The sequence below is a fragment of the Actinia tenebrosa genome, unplaced genomic scaffold (genome assembly GCF_029948245.1).
Source record: "Actinia tenebrosa isolate PJP-AT-01 unplaced genomic scaffold, QUT_ActTen_1.0 PGA_scaffold13__45_contigs__length_12533684, whole genome shotgun sequence".
NCBI lineage: Eukaryota > Metazoa > Cnidaria > Anthozoa > Actiniaria > Actiniidae > Actinia > Actinia tenebrosa.
Genome location: NW_028292573.1, coordinates 9,095,080 through 9,122,223, shown reverse-complemented (window position 1 = coordinate 9,122,223; position 27,144 = coordinate 9,095,080). Strand labels below are relative to the sequence as shown.

General features: G+C 37.7%; 1 protein-coding gene across 2 annotated transcripts; it reads left to right on the top strand.

Annotated features, from left to right (window-relative positions):
* Positions 1-118: 118 nt before the first annotated feature.
* On the top strand, positions 119-22,129 carry LOC116302157 (uncharacterized). 2 transcript variants are annotated; one of them, XM_031711378.2, is made up of 19 exons: positions 119-568; positions 3,208-3,315; positions 4,064-4,276; positions 4,829-4,914; positions 5,978-6,282; positions 7,306-8,082; positions 11,066-11,098; positions 12,098-12,257; positions 12,636-12,817; positions 13,185-15,901; positions 16,188-16,332; positions 16,872-17,110; positions 17,302-18,189; positions 18,800-18,912; positions 19,752-19,930; positions 20,203-20,321; positions 20,708-20,803; positions 20,974-21,038; positions 21,144-22,129. In XM_031711378.2, exons 1-19 carry the CDS (start codon positions 482-484, stop codon positions 21,307-21,309), a joined length of 6,678 nt encoding a protein of 2,225 aa, XP_031567238.1. In that variant the 5' UTR covers positions 119-481; the 3' UTR covers positions 21,310-22,129. The 2 variants fall into 2 exon arrangements, with proteins under 2 accessions (XP_031567238.1, XP_031567239.1); XM_031711379.2 differs by lacking the exon at positions 11,066-11,098 and having other exon boundaries at positions 120-568.
* The last annotated feature ends 5,015 nt before the right edge of the window (positions 22,130-27,144 follow it).

The following is a 27,144-nucleotide window of genomic DNA, read 5'->3' as shown; positions in this document are numbered from 1 at the left end:
TATTAGTTTCATTATACAGGAACATAAAATATAAAATGCTTCATCAGTGAAGGGGAATTTATTCTCTAAGGTTACGTAGAAAAAGGATTTCAGCGCGCTGTACGGTCGTTGACAGTCCTTTCCGCCCCAGTGCCAACGTACATATGCGCTTGCGCTCTGGCACTGACCTGGCAAATTTGAATGTTCGAAATCCAAGGCACACAGACCAAAACAATTTCAATCAGATGTCTTTTCTCTATTTTCCTTGACAAAAACAATGAAACAGCTCAAGGAGACTCGTAGGGATTCTTCTTCTACTCTTTGACTTCAAAGAGGACTTGTATTTCATAGAAAAAACTCAAAACGTTTGGATTTTTCTGCGAATAATGGAGGCGACATGGAAAGTTGTTGTCAGGGAAAGAAGAATTTGCCGGTGAATTTGCTTTGAAAATGACTAAATATTACCAAAAAACTGTTGATTAACTGACACTTCAAGACAACTATGAGTACTAGAGAGTCTTATAGCGAGCTTAAAGTGGATAAAACTCCTCTACGTGTGACTGCAGTGACAAACTATGACCCGTTTGAGGTAAGCTGCAAAGAGTTGAACGTATTTATCGTCTTGGGAATCCTTTCGTCTACACATCAATTATATATGATGCTTTGTAAAATATATCCATAAAGCCATCATATTTTATCACTTTATATTCCGTTATTGGATTTTATAGACTCTTTAGCATTAAAGTAAATTGTACAAGGTTCAAACCCGTAAATCTTTTGTTTTATTTTGTCAGTATTTGTTGGTCTTTGTTTTGTAGTTTTAGCGTTGACTTTGAATACTCTTTGTTATCTTTAGCTTCATTTTTTCGCTTTAATCGTATGGATCAGCATGCTTTCGAAACGAAATAATCAACAAAATCTCAGAGGATCAGCTTTTGCTGTGGTTTCCCTGTTTTTGATTTTTCAACTTGCGTTTGAAAATTCACTTGAACTTGTGGTCAAAAATATTTCCACAAATTAAATTCAAAATCTTTAACCAAACATCTTGAATCCCGTTAACTTTAAAAAAAAAAACAGTATATCTTACCATTGACATATATATTTGTCTAAATATCTAATATCAATACAGCTGTATATCCTTTTATTTATAATTTTGTAATCTATTTAATGTTTAAATATCTTTTATTCAAGCTTATATACTTACAATTCCATTTCCCATATAAAGAATGTTATGATTATACAATACTTAGTTTATATGCAGATCACTTAAATCCTTTCACTTTTCATCTCTGGTACTGAAAGCAGGAAATTCCCCTCCTAAAATAATGATGATATCAGAGTTCTGAAGAATTTTCATCTCAGCCGTCATCCTGATATAACCTTTTAAATTAACTTTTTGTCAATCTTAGTGGTGAATAAATTCAATTCCAATATTTCTGAATTACTGAGAACACAGAAATTTCATCTTATCATATTTATGGAAACATTTTGTCTATTATAAATCAGTTTAGCTATAACCAATGCTTATATTATGTTGTTAAAGTTTGACAATTAAATTTATTGTTTCTATTATATACCGTACTAAGGTGTTGGTAACTTTCATAATTTTAATCACAGGTCCTAGAAAATGTCATTTTAAAAGAAAATGCATATGGTAAATTTGTTACCTTTCTAGAACATGGCCATGGTAACACGTATAGATCGACTAGACAGTGTGGGAACCAAAAATAAACTAACCTTGCATAATAATTATACATATTTCTTTGTGTTTGGCAGATTTTAAAATATTGGATTTTCTTGTAGAGTCTTACGTTAATGAATGTTGATTGACAAAGATACTGTTAGTAATGTTAACATAAATAAATAAGTTATATGTCTTGGCCAAATCACTGCATGACTGGGTTAATAATACCTTGTCAATAGAGTACTGGAGTGTGACATCATCAAATTACAAATTTTGCAATTGCAGTTTTGAAATGTTCATATTTGAAGAGAACACACCATTATTTTTTATATTTATATATATATATATATATTGTCTACATTTCTGCCAACTTTAAGGCTATTCCGAGCTTTAGAAATGGAGATATTGGGTATTTAAGCTCCAAAAAGCCCCATATATTTTGTCTTATTTTGGACTAGATCCAATCATGTTAGATCCTGCCTCAAATAAGATACAATGCATGGGGATATTTTCATATTAAATTACCATCTCAGCCGTTTTTTCGCTCTATCACTCTGAAATTTTGCACCATATCATATTTTTACATGCAGTTTCTGATAATGTTACCAAAATCCTAAATATCTTTATTGAAAACAATTTGTGATGTCATCACTTCAGCACACTTATGACCTGGCTGGTTATAACAAATGGAGCTGCATTTCCTTTATAAATATCCATTTATGTTTTTACACTTACAACAAAATAACAATACTTATCAAAGCTTCATTATCCGAGCTATGTTTACTGGGCAGAGACAAATAAAACAAGCAAAAGGTTGGTGTAAGATGGCTGTAGGGTTAACCTACAGCTGAGCTTTGATCATGCAAAATATGCAAAATTACTAGGGATTGATAAAAACCCTGATAACAGGAACTTCTAGTACTGCCCTGTGAATGTGAGGGCAAATATAACGCCTACATTATAATTTACTCTCCTCATGAAAAACAAAAATGGGCAGGTGACCAGGGAGGCGGAGGGAAAATTGAAGTGTGTCCACGCTTGGTGAAGGTTACAGAAGAATGACGCAAGCAAGATGCTGGGTTGCTATGGGAATGTCAGGTCAAATATTCCCATGGGTCCCCAGTCACGTGTCCGCCTCATGCTTCACTACATTAATTACATCATCCAGTATTTAAACAGGAAACCCAAAGTCATGATAAATATAAAAATTATATTTGCTAGCAAATATTCTATTTTGCATAAAACAAGAAAGAATTATTTTTCGGGCCAGGAGGACCAGATAGGGAAAAAACTGTACATACTGTAATAAGGTCTTGAATAACAATATCGGCCCATTTTCAATGCAGAAGGCATAGTTTTCCCAATCTGGACTGACTTTAGCAAGTTAAATAACTTATTTATTATTTCTCATAATTTACTTTTTATTTTGTATAGCAATTTTATTGTTGTTTAGCAATTTGTTATCCCTGGTTGCAATACTGCAGTTCAAGATTTTAGGATACTAGGCTGCACCCAAAGAAATAACTTTTTTTATTTACTTTCAGGCCAAATTCTGTGCTTCTCTTTACTGGTTAGTGTTCAGAGCAACAGAAGATGGTGGACTGGATGAAATTCCTCCTCAAGTTACTAGTCCAATTGAGAGAGATGCAGAAGTAAGTATTCATTCAGTCCTCCAATATGAAGGGACTCATTTAAGAAGGAGGAGGGTATATTTAACCATTAGACCCAAATTAAAGCTGTAATGGTCTATCAATCATTATGCTCCCATGAGAGGCGGAAGGCCAAATGGGCTATTGACTCACATACCATAAAAACAAGGTCTAAATTTTTTCGTCTTGCTCTTCTAGTCAGTAAAAAAATTGATTCAAACAATTTTGGCAGCCATTTTCTCTGTAAGTGATCTATCACTAATAGTTCAATCAATTACACCCCAGGATTTTCTATATACCAAATTTTAAAAAAAATATCCCTATTCCCCCCAATTTTGTGAATAAAATTATTATAGTATTTAGATATGCAGGGCAGACATGGGCTCCCTTTTTAAATATTATATATAATGAATTAAATAAATAAATACAGTTTAGCTGTCTCAGAGGGCTCCCTATAGATGGCAAAAATGGCTAGCTAATATTTTCTGGTTTTCAAAAAAACATCCAGATCAAGTTGCTGTTGCTTCCCTAAAAAACCACTTCTGCACTGAAAGTTCGTGCAGCCAGTAAACAACATCCCTCATTTGTATAAAATGCTAAACAATATCAATTCAAACTCCAAATAATTATGGCTTTTCTAGGGCTTGTAGAACATTTAGGTTCAGAATTTTAAACACTCACCTGAAAAACCTCAAAAATTCCCAGTAGTGAAAGGGTTTATTATGAAATTTTCCTTTTCTTTTTGTCTTAGAACCGCATAACTGTTCGTTCAGAGGTAATAGAGTTACTAACAAACGATGAGATCTATGGTAAGGTGTGCAACTGTATCTTTAACAACAAGGATCCTGTAGTAGGTCATTGGGCTGTTATTCAGTGCTTGTCTCGACATGGTTTCTATGTGGTAGAAGAAGGAGACATTGCTGTTACTGATTCTACTCTACAGCAAAGAAAACCATTTAGAAAGGTATGACATGAGTTAATTACCAGGGCTTAAAATAATGGCTAGTTCAACTGACAATGTCCCTCCCAAATTGGAACTTGTTGGGTCCAATCTTTGCCTTGCTGGTCTGACACTTTGACCACAGTAATGTTGAACCAGAAACAAGGTATGACTGAGCTAAAATAATGAGTGGTGATTATGACCAGTGACTGATCGACCATCATTTTAAGCCCTGGGTTACTTAGCCTCATGTTCAGCATGTCATAAGGGTCATCACACAATGCTCTCTTGTTCATGTTTATGTAAGAATTGAACAGCATTGCATAATGACCAGATTATTATGATTTTGGAGAGTGTTTCTCAATCACAATAGCGTGCATCCTCGATTTTTGGATGCCACTTGCGGAAGCTAAATAACCAATCAGAGCACCTATTATATCTTATAATTTGATTCAGAATAATTTGGTAAAAAATTAAATCTCGATATATGTAACTTTCAACTTCAATATCACTATCCCTTGACATTCCTGTTATGTGATTGCCGCCTGTTTTTATTCAATTCATATTTTATTCTAGTCAACTCATATGGCCCTGATGGATGCTTTGATGGCTGCTTACTCTTCCAAGGTTGTTACCATACCACAGGTCGTGCAAGCTGTCAGGTGAGTAACGTTAAGCTGGTCAATGAGCATTTTGGAGTAGGGTTCCATTGATCAAGCTTGCCTTTGTAAGTACATTTTGGCTTTTTTTAAAGAACTCTTGTTCTTCCTTTTACTTTTTTCATTTACTCACTCATTTATATACTCACTGGATTTTCTGTTTTGATTCACCAATCCTTCCATTTTTTATTTTCCATTATCCATTTGTTCCATTTCCTGCATCACCCATCCACTCATCCACTCATCCATCCCTCCCAACCCTGACTCCTCTTACCTTTGTCCCACAAGCTCAAACGTTTGGCTTGGATTTCTTACGATCTGAAACTTTGATTGCAAAAAAACATACCATACCATAAAAAAATCCAAAACAAATATTTCTACTCCTCACAGTTATCTTGAAAAAAGGTAACATTCTAGTTGTTTGTGGGACAAGATTTCAATTCCACTGGGAAAACTGCTGCTATTGTCTAAGCTAAATGGATTTTCTGCCTATTACTACTTTTATTGCTTAAAGTGCAAGCCACGAAGTTCAATGTCTCTTTCGCCAGCTAACAGTTCAGCGACCGTCAATCGATGAACTAAAATTTAAAAAAGCAGTACATCAAGGCAGATTTTGGACTGCATATTCAAAGATTTTAATTTTCTAATCCTCTAAAATCTTTAATTCAGTCTAAACTCCCTTAAGATATTGCTATTTTATTTCAATTATTAGCCTGCGTAGCCACCCTCTTTGGGCGAGAGGAGAAGGGAGAGGGAGAGGGGACTGGGGAGGGGAAAGGAAAGGGAAGGGGGACTGGGGAAGAGTCCCCCTCCCCTTCCCTTTACCCCTCCCCAGTCCCCTCTCCCTCTCCCTTCTCCTCTCGCCCAAAATTCCCTACCAGAGGGCCGCTATGCAGGCTATTCAGTTATTTGATTGATGGTCATTGAAATGATAGTCGGCATACACGACATAGAACTTTGTGGGTTGCACTTCAGTGATAATGGTAGTAAATTAGAATCCAATCCGTACTTTATTTTTGATGATGCCCTATAATATATAATTATTTTTGATATCTATATTTTTTAGGAAATTCGCTCCCTTTAACGCATCCAAAGAACTGCCATTTGACTTGGAAGATTCCCTTTTACTCTGGATCAACAAAGTGTGCTCAACTCTCAATGACAACGAAATAAAGAAACAAAAACTCCGTGCTGAGGATCTCCTACGTGACCAAGACAAAGCCAAGAGATTTCGATTCAGACGTGATCAGCTACAGCCTAAAATACAGCAATTATTTCCTGTCATCGATGACCTGCTGAAGGGAATTAGTGATGGGCAGTGCTTACTGGGACTAATATCATTCTACTATCCAGGAGATATCAACATTGATGGTATGGACTACTAACTGTGTCCTTCTTTTGGTCATGGATTCCATAAAATTACATGAAAATATTTAGTAGAAATGTCTATTACTCATTCAGAACTGTGGCCTTAATCAAAGATCTTTCCTTTCAATGCATAGGGGAGTCAGGATTGCGTGGTGGTAAAACGCTCGCCTCTCAACTCTGATAGGTCCGGGGTTCGAATCCCAGTCACCCCATGTGAGCTGAGTTGGTTGGTTCTCTTTCTGACTCCAAGGGGTTTTCCAGTCCACCAGTTTTTCCTCCCTCCTCTCAAATCAACCCTAACTTCAAACTGGTTAGAGCTGTGCTCCGGGGTCATACATGGACTGTATAGCGGCTGCCAGAGGCGCCTTCACATGCTTTCAGTTCGACCCCGTTGAGCTGCGCCACTGCTGTAGTTGCTGTGGTGATAAGCGATGACAAGTTTAATGCATGTTTCTTCTTTGACTTCGTTGGGTCTGACTAAACGACTTCTCCCTGCTTTCTAGTCTTCTAATGGGTAATAAAGGAAACGCTCTGATGACGAACAATTGTCCGAAACGTCAGACAATTGGGTGATTTACCACGTAGGAAACTTAGTGTTATTTTTTAAATTACCTGCCTTTTGGCAAATCTTCAAATGAAAATGAATAAATAATGAATAGAACAGATATAACTTTTTACATCGGTTTTAAGTTCCTTCATATTCACTTGTTGTCATAAAGGTAATTATGTCGCTCTGCGATTTGCTATACAGCAGGTTATTACGCAACAACTTGCCCCTTTATTCCTGGACCATTCTCTAGCAATTGAAGTAATTGCTTGTTTACAACTTGAAACTTTTAACTCGCTCTCCAAGATAAACATGGTGCTGTTGTACTCGAGGTCGTTGTTGACACCCCTTGCTGATACAATACTGATTATCTTGAATATCTGAGAAGAAGGTGCTGCCTTTGTAACATGATCACTTAGAGTAAATTTAGCTTACAAACCACCAATGATTTCACTTATACGTTCTATTTATATTTTCAGACATTCATTTTGGAGAAGACATTTCCCAGGAAAAGATAGTAGGAAATATCGAACTGTTTCGATCCCTGTGTAGCCAACATATTTGTACATCAGCATTGTCTTTACAAGTTGAGGATCTCATGTACAGCTCTCAGGCAATGAAGCCCAACTTGATTGCTTTACTGTCTGAAATATTTTACAAATGCGAAGTTGAAGAAGATCGAGAAGTGAAAGACATTAAGCTTCGGAGTAGAAGTTGCACTGACTATTCAGAAAAAAATGATGCTGGGATCAAAGAAGCCGTGAAAGAGAACTCGGAAAACCATCGAAGCTCTAGCGCTCCGATGTTAGCATCTGAAATCATTGCTACGCGTTGTCCTGCTGTAGGGAAGAAGCTGATGGATTTTACTAAAGAGAAGAACAAGCAAAGATCATCAACGTCGACTGCCTCTGAGCAAAATAATCAAGAACAAAATAAAACTCCGAGGAGAACATTTGATGACAAGACTAGCGAAAAATCAAAATCTAAACAAAATAGAAGCTATTCGCTTCAGTTAGATTTTACAGACGATGGAGAAGAAAAGGTAGAGGAAAAGGGAGGGGTGGATGAAGAGGATCCTTTCAACAGCATCATGCGTAAGCCAGTCCTTGCTTCGAGCAAATACAGCGCACCAGATCGAGTAGGGGGCAGCCCTCGTATACCACCCAAACCAGAACCAAGACTAAACAAGCGAGCTAAACAGAAACCAAGAACCCTTGCACTGGAGGACTGGGAAATGGAAGAAAAGGACACAACAGGTTGGTCACTTAGTTGACTTAGAGGGGTGGGGTGAGGGTTGAAGCACCAAACACAAATGTACTACTTTTTCTACTTATGCCTTTCCCATTGTATATCCCACTAATGCCTTTCCCGTTTTTGAAAACGGAATAAGTCATTTTTTCAGCCATATTCAAATATATGTGAACGGGTCTTCGACATCACATTACCTTGGGGACAGCGAATTGCTCACTTCATTGCATTTGTTTTGACATATTTTCGGTTGAATGCGCACTCCCGAAATGATTCATTCTCTGTACCTATACGCGGACTGTTTTGTCTGATAAAACTATTCAACGACGTTGCTCTTATTCTGCTGTGACTTGAGGGAACTCTATTTTCAGGCTTATGATGTCCTCTTTAAGGTTTGATAGACTGATAATTATTATATATCTTGCATGGTATTCTTAGAATATAGAATATAATGTAGATCTAATATCTGGAGAGCACGGCTAGATGGTGCCAGCTCGCTGTCAATGCGCCGCTTCTCTTTGCTTTATTCATGGTTTCGATCCCTACGAAATCCTGTAAGTAGAGTTCTCCTTGGTTCTACCGGCTCTCCGTTTTTTTCCTTTTTCCGGAAAAGTCAACTTTTAAATTGCAATTTCATCTTTGTCCTTTAACCTGCATTTTTTTAAATCTGCCATTGTCTTGATTAAACGTCTAAAACATATTCAAAATTACATTTTACGTTTGATTGATTTAGACTAACCCAGGACTTGACACTCAAGACCAATCTAATCCTAATTACCTGATTTAATCTATTGTCGATTGCTTCTTTTGTTCTAAGGTCAGGTTTAAGTGCTATAATAGTCTGTTAATATAGTGATTATGGGTAACATTATCAACGCCTGGGTTGACAGCCACGCCCATCTGGGTAGTTTAATCATAACTTATACTCACCATTTATTAAATGAGGGACTTAATGAATCATTATAATTACCGATCGATAGCAGTTTTATTGAGCACATACAGTAGAATGCATACGTCCATGCATCCCTGTAAAAGTTAACTAACAAAATTGTCAAATTTGTGCAAAGATTTGTAGGTCTATGGTCTACTGAGGTCTACCGAACTTACTAATTTGTGCAAATTTGTGCAATTCCTTACATTTTTTTCACGGGCTTATGGTACGCGCTCTACTATACATGGCAAGATATCTTCTTGTGTAAGGATTTACTCTTTGATTTAAGCCATATAAGGACTAAGGCTCCAGATCGATGCTGTCTCGCTATTTCTCGCCGACAATTGTTTGGCTTTGAAAAATTACTTGAAATTTAACTGTCATGTCTATAAAACTGTCGCTTCCTCTTTGAATATTAAAAGCAAAAGATGACTCGTGAAAATTAATGAATTAGTTAGCGTCATTAAGACGGACTGTAGAAAATTCCAAACTTAAGGATATGATTGGATGCGTTGTATTTCAATATTACTTAGCTAAACATCGAGACGATCGAGTCCCGATTTTAATATTTTACTAGATAATATTATTTTATTATTTTTCTCTTCTGATCCCTATTCTAAATAGCTAGTTTTGATATCTTGTCGTGTTGTTTTTCCTTTCCACAATATTAGCATAGTTTATTTTACTATGACTTGATTCATGAAGAAGTATAACCAATCCTACGCCAGACGAATACACGGACTGAATAATTAATATCCCAGAACCTTAACTCCATTTAAAAAACCTTATTTACATTATGCAGTCTAGAAACATGGCAGTCAAGATTTCCGTAGAAAACGCGAATTTTCGACGAACATGAAGATATTTTAACAGCGAAAATTACCAAGCTATTTCAGTAGAACGTCATTCTTCCTTCGTAGGTCGTCAGGTAGGTAGAATACCTGGTTTCCTTGTACTCTGATCATAATTTCGAATGTGATCGTCCTCCACCGGCAATGGAAGTCAAACTATTATTCACACTTTTCGGCGTAAAACAAGATCTCATATTGGAGTATCTCGACAAAATATCAAAACGTTTTCTTACGATTTTTTTACTTCTATAAAAAAAAACAACAGCGGATTGTATTTTTTTCTTCTCTTTTCTACGGCGATGGTATTCGATACAAGATCAAGTTTATTTGCAAAACCTTATTTATAATCGTATTTTGGAGATCAAATTCAGTCGTGGATAAAACGTATGAGTGGCTGTTGTGTTTAATATGTTTATCGTGAATCCATTTTTGCTATATTTTACCATAGTTAACTATGATTTTATTTGTCTTTATGGTATTCTTTAGGCTGTACTCTTTGCTATGATATTATAGGTATATAAGGTATATTTTTACATAAATAATAAAAAAATATTAATTCATGCAGGTTATTTATTTTCCCTGACCACGTTTGGTTTCTTTACAACATTTTCACCCTAACCCTAACCTTTGTCAGCAAAATCGATGTTACTGTTTCTAGGTTCTCTTTGACGAGGCGCGTCATTTTTGAAGGCGTTTCGTGACACTAAACACTTGAATATTTAAGTTACTTTTCGAATGAGTATTGCATGACTTCATTTTAATTTTGATCATCTTATCACATCGATTTGAATAAAAGAAAATAATGAATTATCTCTTAGTTGCCTTAAAAGACTATTTGCATACTCTTGGTAGATGAATGGTAGATTTTTCGATCACAGTTTATTCCATTTTTCATTAACAACATATTCTCACACCTCCCTCTTGCCTTATATTAGCAAAGAAAATGTCAAATTTACATTTTATTCTTTAATATTACGTTAAATGTTTTCCTATAGTGATCGGGCACGGTATTCTTTTATATCAGCCTATGTGTGTGTATATATATATATACAATATGATTCATGTGCATTATTCCAGTTCATAATACCAAGTTTTTATAGGATGGTATTTATCCTTTAACCCTATGGTATCTATTCTTTAGGATGGTATTAGTAATAGTTATATTTATATTGATAGTTATTTATAAAGCCGTATTTAATATTATTCCAGATCTCATTTCTCCCTTGCAAAAGTTCCTGAGAGGTATGTGCCGACCTGTGATCCACCACGCTGCCTCGTTCACCCATTCCTAATATTATAAATCTATTAGAGATTTTAAAAATTAATAAGTCTAATGCATTACTTCCATACCACTCTAAGTCACTCTACCACCGTAACCCATAACTATACATAATGAGGGCTTATTGATCATCATCCCTTGCTTTGAGATTCAGTCAGATATTTTAAAGTGCCTATGACCCCTAACTCAATATTTTCAGCATTGATTCTACATGAAGTGAATAGTCTAATGGTAAAATATTTTTTATATGGTTGGAGTGATGCATCTTGGAGATATCAAGGTTTATACTTCCAGTATGCTTATGAGTGTGATGTCATAGTAGGCATTTGGGTTTATTTGTCATCATTTTAAAATCAAAACACTGATTACTATGAGAAAACAAATTTGCAATAACCTTTCTATAAACCCTGAGTAAGATAATTATGTTTTATTCAGGATATTTTACTACCCCAGTAAATTTTCGTATATTTGATAATGCCTACTATGACATCACAAAACGATATTAACTACAAAGACTCCGTTTCAACATATCCATAACTTCTCAACCTTGTAACTGTTATAAAACCATTAGATTTCATTACCTTTTTTAACGCATAATTTGCTTGAAATAATCGTCATAAAAGCTAATTATATTAATTACAGATTAATTAATGATTAATTAATTGATTAATATATAATATATATTTAATATACTTTTGATATTTTTTCGTCATAATTTCTTCATAGTGTTAGATTTAGTTATATGTCATATTTGTACTAAGCACACAAATGAAGAGCCAGATAAGCCTGTGGCCACAGGTGACGGATATGTAGAGCTTGGGGCGGGAGGCCTTCGTCCGTGAAAGCACCTCCATACCATCCTTCCCACCCTTTTTAATACCGCTCTGCTGCCCATGTATGCTCATATCGTAGAATTCTTTACAATGCATTAAACATGTTCTCTATGCATAAACTTGTTATAGACATTCACGTGGCTGATCTCCAGCGGTCCCAGTCCCTCACGGGTCTCGATAAGACCGGCATGGAACCGAGGCGATCATTCCACGCATGGCAAGAAGGAACCAGCTCATCTGATACTAATCTTGATATGAAGCGAAGTCAGAGGATTTCATTGGATTTCAGGTTAGTAGTTATAGTAAGTAAAGCAGAGATTCCTGCAGCACTACCCTTTGTGACCAACGAACATACGGAAATTATAAATTAAAAGATAGATTGTTCTGCATTGTTAGACACGCTCGCGCAAAAATCATTCAAAAAATTTCATAAAAGCAATATAAAACGTCCACTTGTGTCTATATACTGTGATATAAACACTCTGGTAGCTGTAGAGCACTCGAGAAGTTAAAGAAACACTCAGCTAATAGCTTCCTTCGTGTTTATATCACAGTATATAGACACGCCTTTAATTCTAATGTCGATTAGGCTCCCTGTGATACCACTCATTTCCTTCCCTTTCCTCACTTTCTACATTAACTAACCCACTTCATTTTTTTATTTCAGACCCAACCAACACCTGACATCATCCCAGGCATACGAAAGAGTGAGAGACAAACCCGGGTTGCAGGCCTCCATCAAGTACAATGAGGATCGTGGATCTCAAGATAGTGTTAAATCTACTGATAGCCTTACCATTACCAACAAACCATCCTCTGTACCTACTAGAAAAGATGGCTATTTCCAAGGTACCGGCAATCAACATACATATCAGTTGAATTGACAATAAATTTATCCGCTGGATGAGGTTTATCCGTCGGATAGCGCTATCCACTCTTCGTACAACCGGGTCCTGCAGTTTATTTTGCCAAAGGGGAGTAGGCTAGGGTCATGTGACTCTTCGTTAATATAAATGCCCAAAGGGGGTAGGCTAGGGGGTAGGGCTAGGTGACCTGTTAATGTAAATGTCCTAGTACTAGAACTTCTCATACCTCGACAAGACTTCTCTTAGAAGAGCTATATACCTCTGTCAATCAGTAGTTTAGATTGCTGTCCCTTTGATGGGAAGAAGCCAAAACGATTACGCATAAATGCGTTTGTTTTTATTTTTATAAGGAAATTCTCAAAGTTGCACAAGTTCGATGTCTGAACGAGAACTAAAGGAGTTTGAAGAAATGGAAGCCATGGTGCTTGCCCAACGAAGTAAAGACTTCAGTAAGAATACTGCGGCTAAAGATCGAGATGTCTCTGAAGAAGACGTGTTGAATGCGAGTGTAAGCAGCGATGATATGAATCGATTTAGACTTGAGGTTCTCCAAAGACTGTCAGAAGATAAGATTAGAAACATAGACAGACAAGGAAGTAGCGAACAGCATCAGTCAACAATGCATTATGGGAACAAAAGGGTAGACAATGAAAATACTAGACAACAATCTAGTTTGGACCCCAATGGTGATGTATCAGAAGAACTATTATCGCCTATTAATGAATCGTCAGAACCAATATTATCATTACCAGATACACGTGCCTCCACTCCCTCGACCACACCCAGTAGTCCGTGCTCACCGCTAGAGGTTGCGCCTTTCATGCCTGCCTTCTTCATGACCTCACCTGCTAATACCATCGATAAAAAGGCTTACAAAAATGCTGTCGCAGCCAAGAATAAACAGGAACGCCAGGAGAGAATGAAAGAGGCGCTTGGAGCTGAAGGTATTGAGCCATCGGTATCTCAGACACCACGCTCTGAATCGCTCATGCGCAGTAAAGAAGATATGTCACCCAGAAATAAATCACTGGAGGCACTGACGCGTGGTAGCTACACAGTGGACAAAATGTCGGTTGATGCCGCGAAGGCTGCTGGGATACCAGTCATAGGGAATGAACGAGTAAGCGAGTTGACCTTAAACGCGGCTTATAGAACTACAACACGAAGTGTGTCTGTGCCTGAACCGCTGGCAGAGAACCTAAATACCCCTATACACGACAGGGTATCTATTTCGAGTTCCCATTTAGTAGAACAAGGGTACGATGGTCAAATACCTCACCAGTTGTGTAACATTGATTCACAGAGTAAAAGTCCTATCGGGTCGCACGCTATATCGCATGAGGACCCACGCTTTCAAAGTCACGAAGATGCGAGACAGTTCTCTCCGAGACCATCAGAGGATGTTGTTATTTTTGACCGTAATTCTTCAGAATTATTCCGAGGCTCCAGTGCGTATGCTCAGGAAAGGCTAACTCATGGTAGTCACAAAGCTATGGTTCCTAATAACGTTCGGCAGTCTTATGTAGACGTTGGTTATGGTGGCAGCGTTGGGCTTCCTGATAATCGACCGATGAATCAACACAGCAGTTATCAGGAACAGTTCGTGGCTGAAGTATCAAACCGATTAACCAATCAAGAGCAGCTTAGTGATGAAATAGATTCAAGTCATGTACGTGCCTCTCAAAACCAAGATCCCTCGAGAACATCTTTCGTATCCAACACTGGAACTTACATCAGGAATTCGCCGCGAGACTCAAGGACGTCCTTCGTTAGTACCATGAATACAGACCCAAGAAACTCGTTTGTTACGCAGAATATGAGTGATAGAAACTCCTTCGTACCTACCCCTTCAGAAAGTATTCGAAATTCGTTCGTTAGTAACCCAGGTGCTGCTGATGTGAGAAATTCATTCATCGGTAGCCAAGGAACAGACTTCAGGCACTCTTATGCTAGCTCTGCAGGAGCGGAAGCAAGTGGAAACTCAGCGTACATTATGTACAGTAGCGCAGATCAAGGTTTAGAGTCTAGACCAATTTATAGTGATCAATATGGCACTTACATCAAAGATACGTATTCCCACCAAACACCAAAGGGATACCAAAGGGATGCTGTTCATGATCAGAGAATGGATAATGAATATTCAAGCCCAGGACAGCCACATAAAAGACATTCAAGTCCAGGACAGTTTGGCACATTTCGTAAGCACCCAGGACCTCCCGTCATACAACGACAGCCAAGCCCTGGGTACCACTACGAACAACACGCACCAACCAATCACAACACAACACCTTATCATACATCCCAAATTACATCGACAATGGATATTGGTCAGCAAGGGGAGCTCCAGTATTCTTCATCTCCTCGAAACGAGAATGAGCAAAATTATAGAATTCCTACGAGTCAGCAGTACCCTATTCCCGGACATGCGCAGACTGATCCACACCAGCATTCCCCCGTTATGTTTCTTCAAAATGGTTCACCGACATACAGAACCCAAGAATATAGACCAAGAAGTCATCAAGAAGTAGTTGACACCTATCGTGGTTCAATACCAGAAACTAACTTTAGCCCAAGAGTAAATCAAATACAGGAAAACACATTTCAAACTGTACCTCAAAGTCACAGAACACAAACCGGTGAAACGGCAAGAACCCAGTCCCCTAGGGCTCAAAACGGCAAACATCAACCACGTGACTCCGAAATCCGTCTTGGCACCCCAGACCGTAAATCCCAGGCCTTTACGGTCGATCTTGATACAGGAGAACTGAAAGAAATGAGTACTAGTTCCGAAAGCATGTCTCCTCGGTCGCCGGGATCCACTATACTAAGATCCAAAACATTTAGAAAAGGACCCGAAGAAAAAGTGTTTGATTATGATACTAAACAGACGAAAGAAGAACAAAAACAAGGCAAAATGAGCCCTCAGACATCTCAAAATGAGCCAGCGGTCATAGGTGGAAAGGAAAATGTCCCATATAGTATTGGTACTACAAACAGCACAAGTTGGTCTCAGTCAGCTGAAGCATTGATGTCTGTGTTGCATAACGGATTCCCTGGCGAAAATAAGGTAAATGAATAAATAGATATCATTTTGTCGGTCGGCCGGTCATTCGATCGTTCACTCGCTTCTTCATTCATTCTTTCATAATGTCGTATTTCGTCGCGAATAGTCCCTTCACAGTTCCCTGCGCCATCTTGAAAGGAAGCCGTGCCTTTGCATCGAAGCGAGACGAATGGCGAGCTTGCAATGATAGAGACATGTGAATAATTGTCCAAGGTGTTAAAAAAAGGTCCCTAACTTTGTATCTACGAGTGGAGCACGTGTATGTAACTGCTTTCTTTTTCTTTGCCAGCTGAAAAATGAGGATGGAGTTTTGGCTAGTCCTCGTCGTCGCACTAAGTCGGGGTCCAGTGACAGTGCAAGTCCTGCTCCTCGAATTAGCTGGTTGACAGCAGGGTTAAGTGGGTGTGGAGGGCAAGTCATGCTTAATGAAAAAGGTAAAGATATTTGTCTCTTTTCTTATTCGCTAAATACCGTTGTGTTTTATCACTTAAGAAACTTAGGCTTAGCCTCGCAAGTCAAGTGTAATGCAAAGAATGTGCAGCTTGAACAGCTTACCAATGTTTTAAAATTCTTAATGGTATCTGTGAATTTTTTTCCTATAAACGAGGCTAAGCTGTGGTGATGAGTCTGGCCTTCAAAAACAGCGGTATACATTGAATGCGAAACTGGTGTATTGGGGAAATGAGAAAGCAAAGTCTTAAGCAAATGCTGGGAGGTTAAGTCCATTCTTCCTTAAGCATAACCGCGTGCTAGAAGTTTCAAAACACCCCATACAGGTTGAAATACAATGCAGGTTTACCACCAGTATTTTATCAGCGTGCTCTCACAATCTACTCAACACATTTATACTCATGGGAAGAGTTAGGCATTGTAAGCTAGGGTGGGGATTTTTAAGGAAGTTTGAAATTGGTGCAATGTACCTCTAAGGTACTAGCCTGCGGGTAAAATTACACCAAGTAAATAATTCTCATAGGTGAGATAGAAGAGACCCAGAACAAGGAAGGAGAAGAAGACACAGCGACAGCCAAACATTTGACTTTCCTTCGGCTTCACTTCGACGAGAAACGACGTCAGATCGAAGCTGAAAAGCGGCGTAACCACGAACAGTGGGAGGATGAAAGAAGAAAATTGGGAGAGACATTATTTTGGTATTCGATTGGTCGAGCGCAAGGAAGTAATAATGAACCTGGACCGGTTAGACCTGGAAAAGAGGTACGTAGATCGCATTACATAAGACCTTTTCCAGGTATTGTGAAACCGGGTCTTTAATATATGGTCCTTAGAATCCAAGACCTTTTATAAAGATACCGATACGAAACAATAAAATTCTATTGAAAACAAAAGTTATATGTTGCAGTGTTTCCTTATTCCATGTTAATAACGATCTCATGGTTGTTTTCTAGGGCTCCATGCGTATCAAAGAACCTTTGAGGGTCATTACTCATCCACCACGGGTTACTGACTACAATGGACCAACCAGTTCTGGCCAGCCAACCCCACCCATCGGGATATCAACACCTTTAGAATGTATGTCGCCCGTCACAAATCACCCCATCCAGTCTAAGCCAAACTCAGGGTACCATTCTCCGACTGTTGAAGGTTATCAATCGCCGCGTGACCCTGGGTACTACATACCACCCTCGTTTGGCCATGGGTATAACCAGGCATCTCCTCATCGTCCTGGATGCCATTCCCCTTCTGCTGCTTCGCCTACTTATCAGTCTCCTATGTATTCGCAAGCGAATTACCCGCAACCAACGTCATCACAAACTGGTTACCACCCTCGTATATCTACTCACCCTGGCTCCCAGTCTCCTATTAATTCTCGAACTGGTTACCAGTCTCCTATTTCAGCTGCTGGTTTCCAATTTCCTACTAATAACGAAGGAAGACCACAGTCAGCAAACGGAACCGGTTACCATGGAAACATGCAGATGCAAGGTTACCAAGCTGATTCAACTGCCAAACCAAATCTTCCAGTTGATCAAGATCAAGAATATGAAACACGTGAATTTCGTCTTTCCGAATACCCCCCTCAAGCCACCACTCCTTCGCAGCAGCACCCCCAAAACAATGGACCGTCAAAGTCCCCATCGCGAAAATGCTGGGAGGTCAGCAGCCCCACAGTACCTCCCTCTGTACCTGGTTTGGTTTCCCAGTCATCAGTTGGTGATAGTGATCAGGATGTCCAGCCGCAAGATGACAATGGTATCTATGAAGACGAAGATCCTTCATCTAAGAAAGCCTTCTCAATGTTCATCGGTGACGATGACCCTGAAAAAATGAAAGAGGTAGGTACTTATTTTTGTTCTGAAATTTTGTAATCTTGAAATGCAAATGACGATGACGATGACGATGATGATGATGATGATGATAATAGTAATATAGACTTCTTGAAAACATATCTAACATAAGAAGCAAACAGGCAGCAGGTCACAATAAGTAAATAAAGAATATAGCTATAAACTCCTGTTAAACAGGAAAGTTTTGACTGCAGATTTAAAGGCAGGAACAGAGATGAGGTACTTAACCGGCATCAGGTAGATTATTCCAAAGTACAGGTGCAGCTAGAGCAAAGCATCTGTTTTGGAGTATGAAGAAGAAATTTTGAAGAAGACCGCAGGGAACGGCCAGGCTGGTACAACTTGAGGAGGCCAGAGAAATAATTAGGAGCAAGGTCGTGAAGGCAGTCGAAGGTCAGAAGAAAGACCTTGAAAATAATTCATTGTGAGACAGGGAGCCAACGCAGGTTCTTGAGAATAGGTGTTATACTGTCAGAGGTCTAGGAACGGACGATAAGTCTCGTGATGGTGTTCTGCACTTTCATCATCATCATTGTTGTTGTTATAATTATTATTGTTATGCTGATAACCATGGTAACCAGGGATATATTCACTTTAGGAGGGACTGACTCCAGAGCAGAAGAAGAAGAGAGACAGGTTCTTAAGAAATCGACAAAAGAAAATGGAGGAAGAAAAAGCTAAAAGGGAATTGGAAAACGAGAAGAAAAGACAGTAAGTAGCACACCAAATTGAAAAAACGTGGACATTTGAAGAGTGTTTGGCAGACACATGCATAAAGGTGACAAAATACTTTGTTAACTTGAATCGATGTTTGAGAGCTGCATAACTGCAATATGCATGTAACGCACTTATCAGGCGTTAGGGTACACTAAGTTCAAACGAAGTCATTAAACCCAGTATTTTGAACACGCGTTCGTAGTTTAATCGACAAATGAAACGGTTCGACAAGAAATTACACGGTTACACGGTTTGAAAACTACAAAGCAAAGGTAAATAAAGGTTATAAAACTACAATAAATACAGAGAAATTACAACCAAATATCTAGAGAAAATCCTTACTTACATTACTGGGCCTTTTTTGTAATGAATAGAAGTCGGGAAGTAGAAATAAAACGTAGAAAATATAACAACAAATTATATTATTCGCACATGGTTTCTTCTGACTTACGTCTCTCCAAACGTTTTTTACTGATACGTCTTATTCTTCCGCGCGACTCCGCTGACCGGAATTGCCAAAAGAAAAAATCCGAATAAATTATAACAATATTAACGACAAAACGGTTCTGTTTCAACAAATGTTCAGCCATTACAATGCATAATATTAGCCCCACTATCTGTTGACACACAACCCCCTTGGGTCTCAGCTTTGATTGTTTACTGATTTTCAATTTGGTGCATACAATATAAGCGGTCGATGCCGGTCGGTCCTATGACGAGCGAGATTTTTGATAAGAAAAAAAATCAACTTGCTCTAACTTGCTGATGACTGGTGCTGATGACAGGTGCTCCTGAATGCCTGTTCAAATTATCTTTCTTTAATTTTGTCGCAGACGCGAGCAAAAACAGCGAGACATAGAGATTCAGAAGCGATTAGACGAAGATGAACGACGAAGTGAGAGTCACCAGCGCTTGAAGCAACCAAGCACGAGACAACCGCGCGAAAACGGCCACAAACCAATCCTTGGTTCCAACCAGCCTGAAGAACATTCAACTTTTGCTGATTTTAGCGGTAAGAAATGATGTGTTGGAAACTTCGAGTTCGTGATTTGGAATATACCTGTTTACCTCGATTTATACATTTCAGAACACGTGTCATTCTCTTTTCTTCTCGTGTGAAACCGTTAAACAAAGAAATAATACTGTAGGGAATGACACGTGGTCTGAAATAGACAGCCATTTAACAAAGAATTTTATTCTCAAGAGATAGACACCAGATACCTGGTCTGATAGTGCCCATGTTAAAGAAGTGTATTGAAACTGACGTCATACTTTGATTGACAGGTCCTCAATGTTACGTCAAACCCAGTGGGAAATCCAACCGTAAGCTGATTATAAATGCTATATCTCATGTCTGTCTGTCTGGAACAGTAAATAATGAAAGCAAAGAACGATGTCTACAGGTAATTACTATATAGTTTAGATTGGTAAGCTCTTATGTGTGGTATGTTCTGCTACAGCTCTATATTTTACCGCTTTTATTGTTCGGCAGGGGTCGCGGGTCGAGTCTCGAGACTGGATTTAATGTGTTGTTCTATCCCTTGCCACGGAGGGTTTTCCCGGGATAATACCCCCTCCGTCAAAATTAACATGTGAGTTGAGAGTTGTGTCGTAAATAATAAATATAGTGTTAGTGCGTGTGGAACAAACCTCACAGAAGAACAGAAGACCCCCTTACAAGAAACGATGGTTGTAAAATTTGTTTTAATATAAATTTTTTTCATGACCCTCTCGATGTCTGTCTTTTTTCGTTGTTAGTTTTGTTGATGGTTTTATGTTAAATCGACAGGCGATAGCCGAGTCTCAAGGTTTTAATTTCATGGTTCTGTTCAAGGACGGGTTAAAATTCCGCGGATTGTACATGCATAACCCAGAAAACGAACAGGTAGAGATCCTTTTCTCTTCTCTTTTCTCCTCCTTTCTTTTCCCTCCTCTTCTCTTCCCTTCCATTCCTTTTCTCTACACTTCTTGTATCTTCTCTTTTCGGCTCGTCTCTTCCCATTACTCCTAAATTTTTTTCTTATATCATCATTTCTTTTTTGTTTTCTGTTTCAGTCATATAAGATATATGGAATAGGACCCAAAGTCATCACTTCCAAGATGGTTGAATGTGTGTACAAGTGAGTGCATAAAGATACGCAATTCTTACACTTGCTAAAGTCAACGCAATTATTCAATTATTTGAGTCTTCTCTCTCGCTCTCTCTCTCTTTCCTGTATCTATAGGTACAGTAGTGGAAGCAAAGAATTCATCAAGATTCCCTCCAAAACCCTGTCAATATCTGTAGATGGAGTGGCTATAAACAAGGTCTACTGGCAGTCCAACAAACCTAATGTTGCTTCAAAGACACAATCAAATCTAAAGCGACCTCCCAGACCCCCTCAGCGGTAACACTCCATGTGTAAACAGCGATATAGATGATTTGGTAACCACCCCGCATGTATAGCGGCTTGGTTACGGAGTAAAATCTAAAGTGACCTCCCAGACCCCCTCAGCGGTAACACCCCATGTGTATACAGCAATATAGATGACTTGGTAACCACCCTGCATGTTTAACGGCTTGGTTACACAGTAAAATCTTAAGAGACTTTCCAGACCTCCTCAGTGGCCGGTAACACCCTGTGTATATACAGCGATATAATAGACATACTTGCACAGTTAAAGTACACTAACTTAGTTTGTTCCTTGGTCTGATAATAGTGATTGTAAAGAACCAGATGCTCTGTGCGTTCTGATTGGTTTAACGCGAATAAGGTCTAGACTTGTAAATAAAGGTCGTGGTATCTACTAGAAAATGCTTGTTCAATCAGAACACTGGAACACATGGCACGTTTAAACAGTCCAGTGGTAGTTCGGTCCTAAACAGGTAACGTTCCAATTTAAGAGATGTCAAACATTGCTGAATTCTAACAAACTAATAATCGAGTGATCATTAGAAAAGTCGGTACTATAATGTGAAATTATTTATTTGTACATGCTATATGACCTATTTATTTAGTTGTGTAAAGATAGAGTGTAAAGATGTGATAACGTATAGGCCCCTTGCAGCACTTGGAAATGCAACGGAATTTGGAGGGCAAAACAATCGGTTTCCAATTCTCAGGGGAGTAAAATTATTTTGTTTTGTCCTCCAAATTGAACTCCATGCTACGGGTATATTTAATATACATCAACAAACTACTATAACATAATAAAGTGTAAATAGAATCAATTCCACCACACCTTATTTATATGGGCTTTAGCGAAATCCGTGATATAGAGATCTTTTGCATCAACGTCATTCCAGTTGATTTGGAATCTGTGCTCGCAATGCATTGTTTGTCGCAGCAAAAAATTCAAAGTATGTTTTTTTAATGAAATATCTTACACCACCAACAACTATTAACACTCTTTCTAAAAGATATATGGCGAATCTTTCCGGGTGTAAGTATTATTTTCTTCATTTTCGAGTAAAAGTTGTTTATTGAGCTGAAAACCTGGAACTAGGAAATATTGAGCTACGAACAATTGTTCGGTGATTGGCTATTTCGTTCTGACCGAGAGAAGCGAAATCACCTTTCATTGGTCGTACTTGGGTGTTTGTTTATTCTCTTCTCTTCTCTTCTCTTCTCTTCTCTTCTCTTCTCTTCTCACTCATCCATTATACTTTGCGGCTTTGGTGGGTGACCATTCAAAAAACGCCTCAAAATGTTATTTAGTCAACGTTCCACATTTCTGCTTTTATCTGTAAAATATTGATTATCAGTATTTTCTGAGTTAATTTTAAAATTTCGGAAATCAAAAGGTTTGGTGTTAAAATATATATATAAAAATAAATTCGTGAAGAATTGTTTAAAATTTGCTTTTTATTTTTGTCAAGATTCTATCTTTATTTCTAGTTGTTTCATTTTATATTTAAATATCAAGAAGTATTTTCAGTATCGGCTCATCAGTCTTTTTAGTATTATTCTTAAATTTGCGATGACGTATAGGTGAGGGCCGTGGATATCTTTTTCTGCTTACCCCGCAAAGTACCATGGCAATGTCTATTTGTTGATTGGAATCAAGTTGGTGTGACTACTTTGGGTACCAGAAATCTCTATTGGACCTTTGGTATGAACTCCTCATCCTGTGTATAAAGTTGTTACAAATAATGTAACTGGATTATCTGGGGTCTGTTTTATGGATTGGTACCAACGTGATGAGAATTGTGGTTCTGGTAATAGCTCTATATGGGACCAGCTACCATTTTAACTGATATATGTAATTGATGTTGCATGATCAGGCATTACAGGGAAAAGCAAATGAAAGAAAAATGAGGTAACATTTGGGGCATTTGAAGGGAAATATACCAGTATTCAAGAGAAGGAAAACCAATATATGTGTCAAGTTTTCTTGATTTTGTAAATTGAATGTGTGATTTGTATACTTTTTAGAAAGTCATTGGCTGTAAGGGAATGTTCATTGTCATTTAGCTTAGGGTAATAAAAAGTTTTTGCATGTTCTGTGATTGAATCCAATTTATCTTGATTCAAATAGTTGCATGACTTGATAATAGAAAAGCAAATGCTATAGAATGATAACACATCAGCATCATTGGAATGAAATGCTGTAATATGTCACGAAGGGGAAGTGGGGGAGTGATACTTTCCTAACGGACACAAAGATTCTTGCCGCTTTCTTCTTTCTTTTCTTTTTGTTTATTTTTATTGAATTATTGTATATAGAAATAAGTTACTCTGTACACAAGTCATGGTATATGCTAAAACAATTATTCGCCTCGGGCTCAGTCAATATGGAGAATATTTACTTGGCCTTCGGAGAATAACTGCTAAACATTCTTTGCTCGACTTCGCTGAAATCCAAAATGGCGAATGCATTGGACCATTTGAGTGATGATGCCATTACATAGGAACCAATGAAAAACCCGACAACAAAATAGAATCTTACCAAAACTAAATCACAGGTAGTGTTTTTGTACAGATTTTAACTCTGGAACTGAACTTGAGTACTTAATTGCATCAGGGAGATTGTTCCAGAGTGCTGGTGCAGCCAAAGCGAAGGTTCTTTTTGCAAACGTTGATGTCTTTGGTTTTGGAGTCACAAGCAGAAATTTAGAGGAGGAACGTAGGATACGTTTGGGCTGATACGACTTGAGGAGATCAGAGAGGTAATAGAGAGTTTTAGATTGACTTTTTTTTCTCCCCGCAAACGGCAAACGTGACCACGTTTTCATAGTTTTCCTTTACTTTACTTTACCTTTTACAAACCTTCTCACCAAGCGCAAATACTCTTTTGTTTTTCTACTACTTGGACTTTTTTGCGATTCTTTTTCAGTAATTTAAAAGAAGTTTTTACTGGTCAACTGACGTTTCACGTTTGCCGTGAATGTAAATCTAAAACTCTCTAATGAGGTGCAAAGGTCGTTAAGTCACTTGTATGTCAACAGCAGGATCTTGAAGGTAATTAGCTCAGAGACCGGGAGCCAATGTACCGTTCCTAAGGACAGGTGTAATGCTATATATATATATAAAGTGGTTTTCATTCACTTGTCTTCTTTGGTTCAAGATTTACACATGACTTAATTAGAATATATGACATTTTTAAATAGAACGTATAGGCGGCTGAGTGTTTAACGGGAACATTTTGCACGTTTGTTTTGACGGCAGTTTGAACACGACGTGGTGTTGTTATTAGGTTGAATGTCAACTCATTGTTAGGGGGCAAAGATAATGTTTAGCCTCTAATAGCGCAGCGCGCTGATTCTAAAAATAGCTTAAAGATTCGGACAAACATTGCATTCTGTTTAACCGCTACGAGGATTATACGAACCGATTTTATTATTTTTACTTAAAGTTACAATAATAACCCATGTAAACTAAGATCAACTGCGATCGGCTGTGAAAATTATCTGCTGAAAGTAAACTTGTAAGTTTGTTTGTCCGAATTTCGCCTTTGTCTTCGTTTTTATGACGTCACGGCTGCGCTGCGCTATTATACGCGTTCGAAATTAACACGGGACCTTCAGAGACGGAGTTCAGTTGAGAGATATATATTTAGTATTTTTCAAATCTTATCTCAAGTGACATATCTTGTTTTCCATCACTACAAAAATTTAAATCGGTGTTTATTCATGTATTGTATAAAGTGTTTGTTGAACACCTACGTGCGGTATTCTCGGCGACCTTGCTTCCTTAATCTGAAAATAACTTTTCATGAGTGATCGTAGGTCAAAATAGAGATCTTTAAATTTTGTAATCAAAACATTTCATTTGTACTTCAAAATATATCTTTTTGTATTACAAATGATTCTGAAAAGTAGAGAGATTGTGGAGAAATGGGTCGATAAAATTCATATGACAAGTATTTGGCACCGTCGATTTGTTACTTAGGCCAGAACATTTCTTCATAGAAAAATCTCTTCAAAGTGTTTTGATTTTATTCCAAAGTTATTTTCAGTTTAGCAAAACAATATTAAGCAATATCTAAAAACAACGTGATGTCAAATGGCTGCTTTCGATAGTTAATAATTAATTAAGAAATTTTGAAAAAACCATAGGTGTTCTAAAATGCCTTATTTTGTCTTCGTTGTTTGTTAGTGGATAAGACAGAATCTTCAGCCATCATCGGTGCCTCTTCAAGAACCGCTGACTAGTTTTTTGGACATTTATCTGAAGTCTTCACCGAAGAAAAGAAAAGAAAAGGTAAAACTGTTTGGAAAACTTTTATAAGACTACGGGCTCTATTGGGTTTTCAATGCTTCGTTTGATTACTAGATCTCCGGAATGATTATCTCAAAACTGAACAAGCTCGGGACACCACATTTTTCTTTGCATTTTTTTAATCAGCATTAAATTTCAGGTTTTTATTTTCTATTTTTCATTCACCAAAGTAGTCAGCCACTTTAACAAATAAACATATTAAACGTCCAGAATTCGTAGATGGGAAGATATACTAATTAGCATATCTGTTAAGGAAAGGTGTCTCTTCCACACACAAAATAATTAGACAAACATTTCAAATGTCAACGTTAAAGGAAAAGTAAGAAATAAAGTAAAAAATAAATTAAAATACAGCCTGATGAAGATTTCAGTATTTTATCCACCAGTGTCGGTGCAGCTAGTGAATCAAGTGAAAATAACTGTTGTCGGTGTTGTGTTATTTTAATAAAAGCTTCATGTTGGCATCGAGTTCCTGTCAATTCAATTCGATTTTTCAAATCAATCTTTTTTACAAGAAGACAAAGGAAATTAGGGGGGAAAATCACTATCTTGCCATTTTTATGAACTTACAATAATGAGATGTTTGACTAATTTTGTGTGTAGATGGAGATGAGAAAACAAACTATTTCACCTGCTTGTCTTTGAGTATTGTTGTCGAGTTTTTCAAAAGAAACTCTAGCTAATTGAATGTATTGCTGCCGAGATAAAAGAACCAATATTTGATTACATTTACAAACGCAAGTTCGTAAGAAATAGTATTATAAAATGTTTGTTAGGTTCAAATTCAGTTGCAGTACAATCGACTATTTGTCCTGTTTTCAAGACATTATTCTTGATCCGACATAAAAGAAAGTTCTCGCTCTAGATCTATTGCGGATTTGCATCGCTTTATCAACTTTGGTTCTTCTCCTGCACGATAACTAAACAGGACGATAACAGTTTATAATTATGTTTTTCAAGTCGATATATCACATAAATATATATGTAAAAGAATATGTGTGAACGAAGATTATTGCGTTAATATTCTATTTCTCAGCCTGAAGGCCCGCCTGAGCGGAACACCATACTTTAAAAAAAAAAAACCATAGAGTTGATTTTTCATGGTTTGAATGCGTCATGTCCCTGCGTCCGTGTACACACCACAGGTATCCCGCTAAGACTTTCAAAAGAAAAAATCGCGAATGCACAGAAAACATCTGCTCTCTTCATATTTGGGACACAATTAAGACAAATATTAGCAAAAAGCATTTTTATATCGTCAAAGACTATACTAAAGTTTAACATTGGCCTCAATATACTATATTGAACATCATAATCACCGAGTGTAAACTCTGATAAATTTCTAATTTGCCTTGCATTTGTAGCATGAAAAATCATTTTAACCCAATACTAAAATTTCTTTAGTTCATATCATCAAAAGCAAGTCATGCAGGGAGTGATATTATTGCTGATGCACATTTGCATCGTTCACGCATGTGAAACGTACAGCTTTGTCAAAGACCGAGATATGGAATTCAAAGACCAC

What these genes read in the sequence shown, in the direction of transcription:
- LOC116302157 (XM_031711378.2), top strand. Translation starts at nt 482, where the DNA reads ATGAGTACTAGAGAGTCTTATAGCGAGCTTAAAGTGGATAAAACTCCT. An exon ending in AAAAGATGGCTATTTCCAAG is followed by an intron (nt 12,818 to 13,184) that starts GTACCGGCAATC and finishes TATTTTTATAAG; the next exon opens with GAAATTCTCAAAGTTGCACA. An exon ending in CGGTTAGACCTGGAAAAGAG is followed by an intron (nt 17,111 to 17,301) that starts GTACGTAGATCG and finishes GTTGTTTTCTAG; the next exon opens with GGCTCCATGCGTATCAAAGA.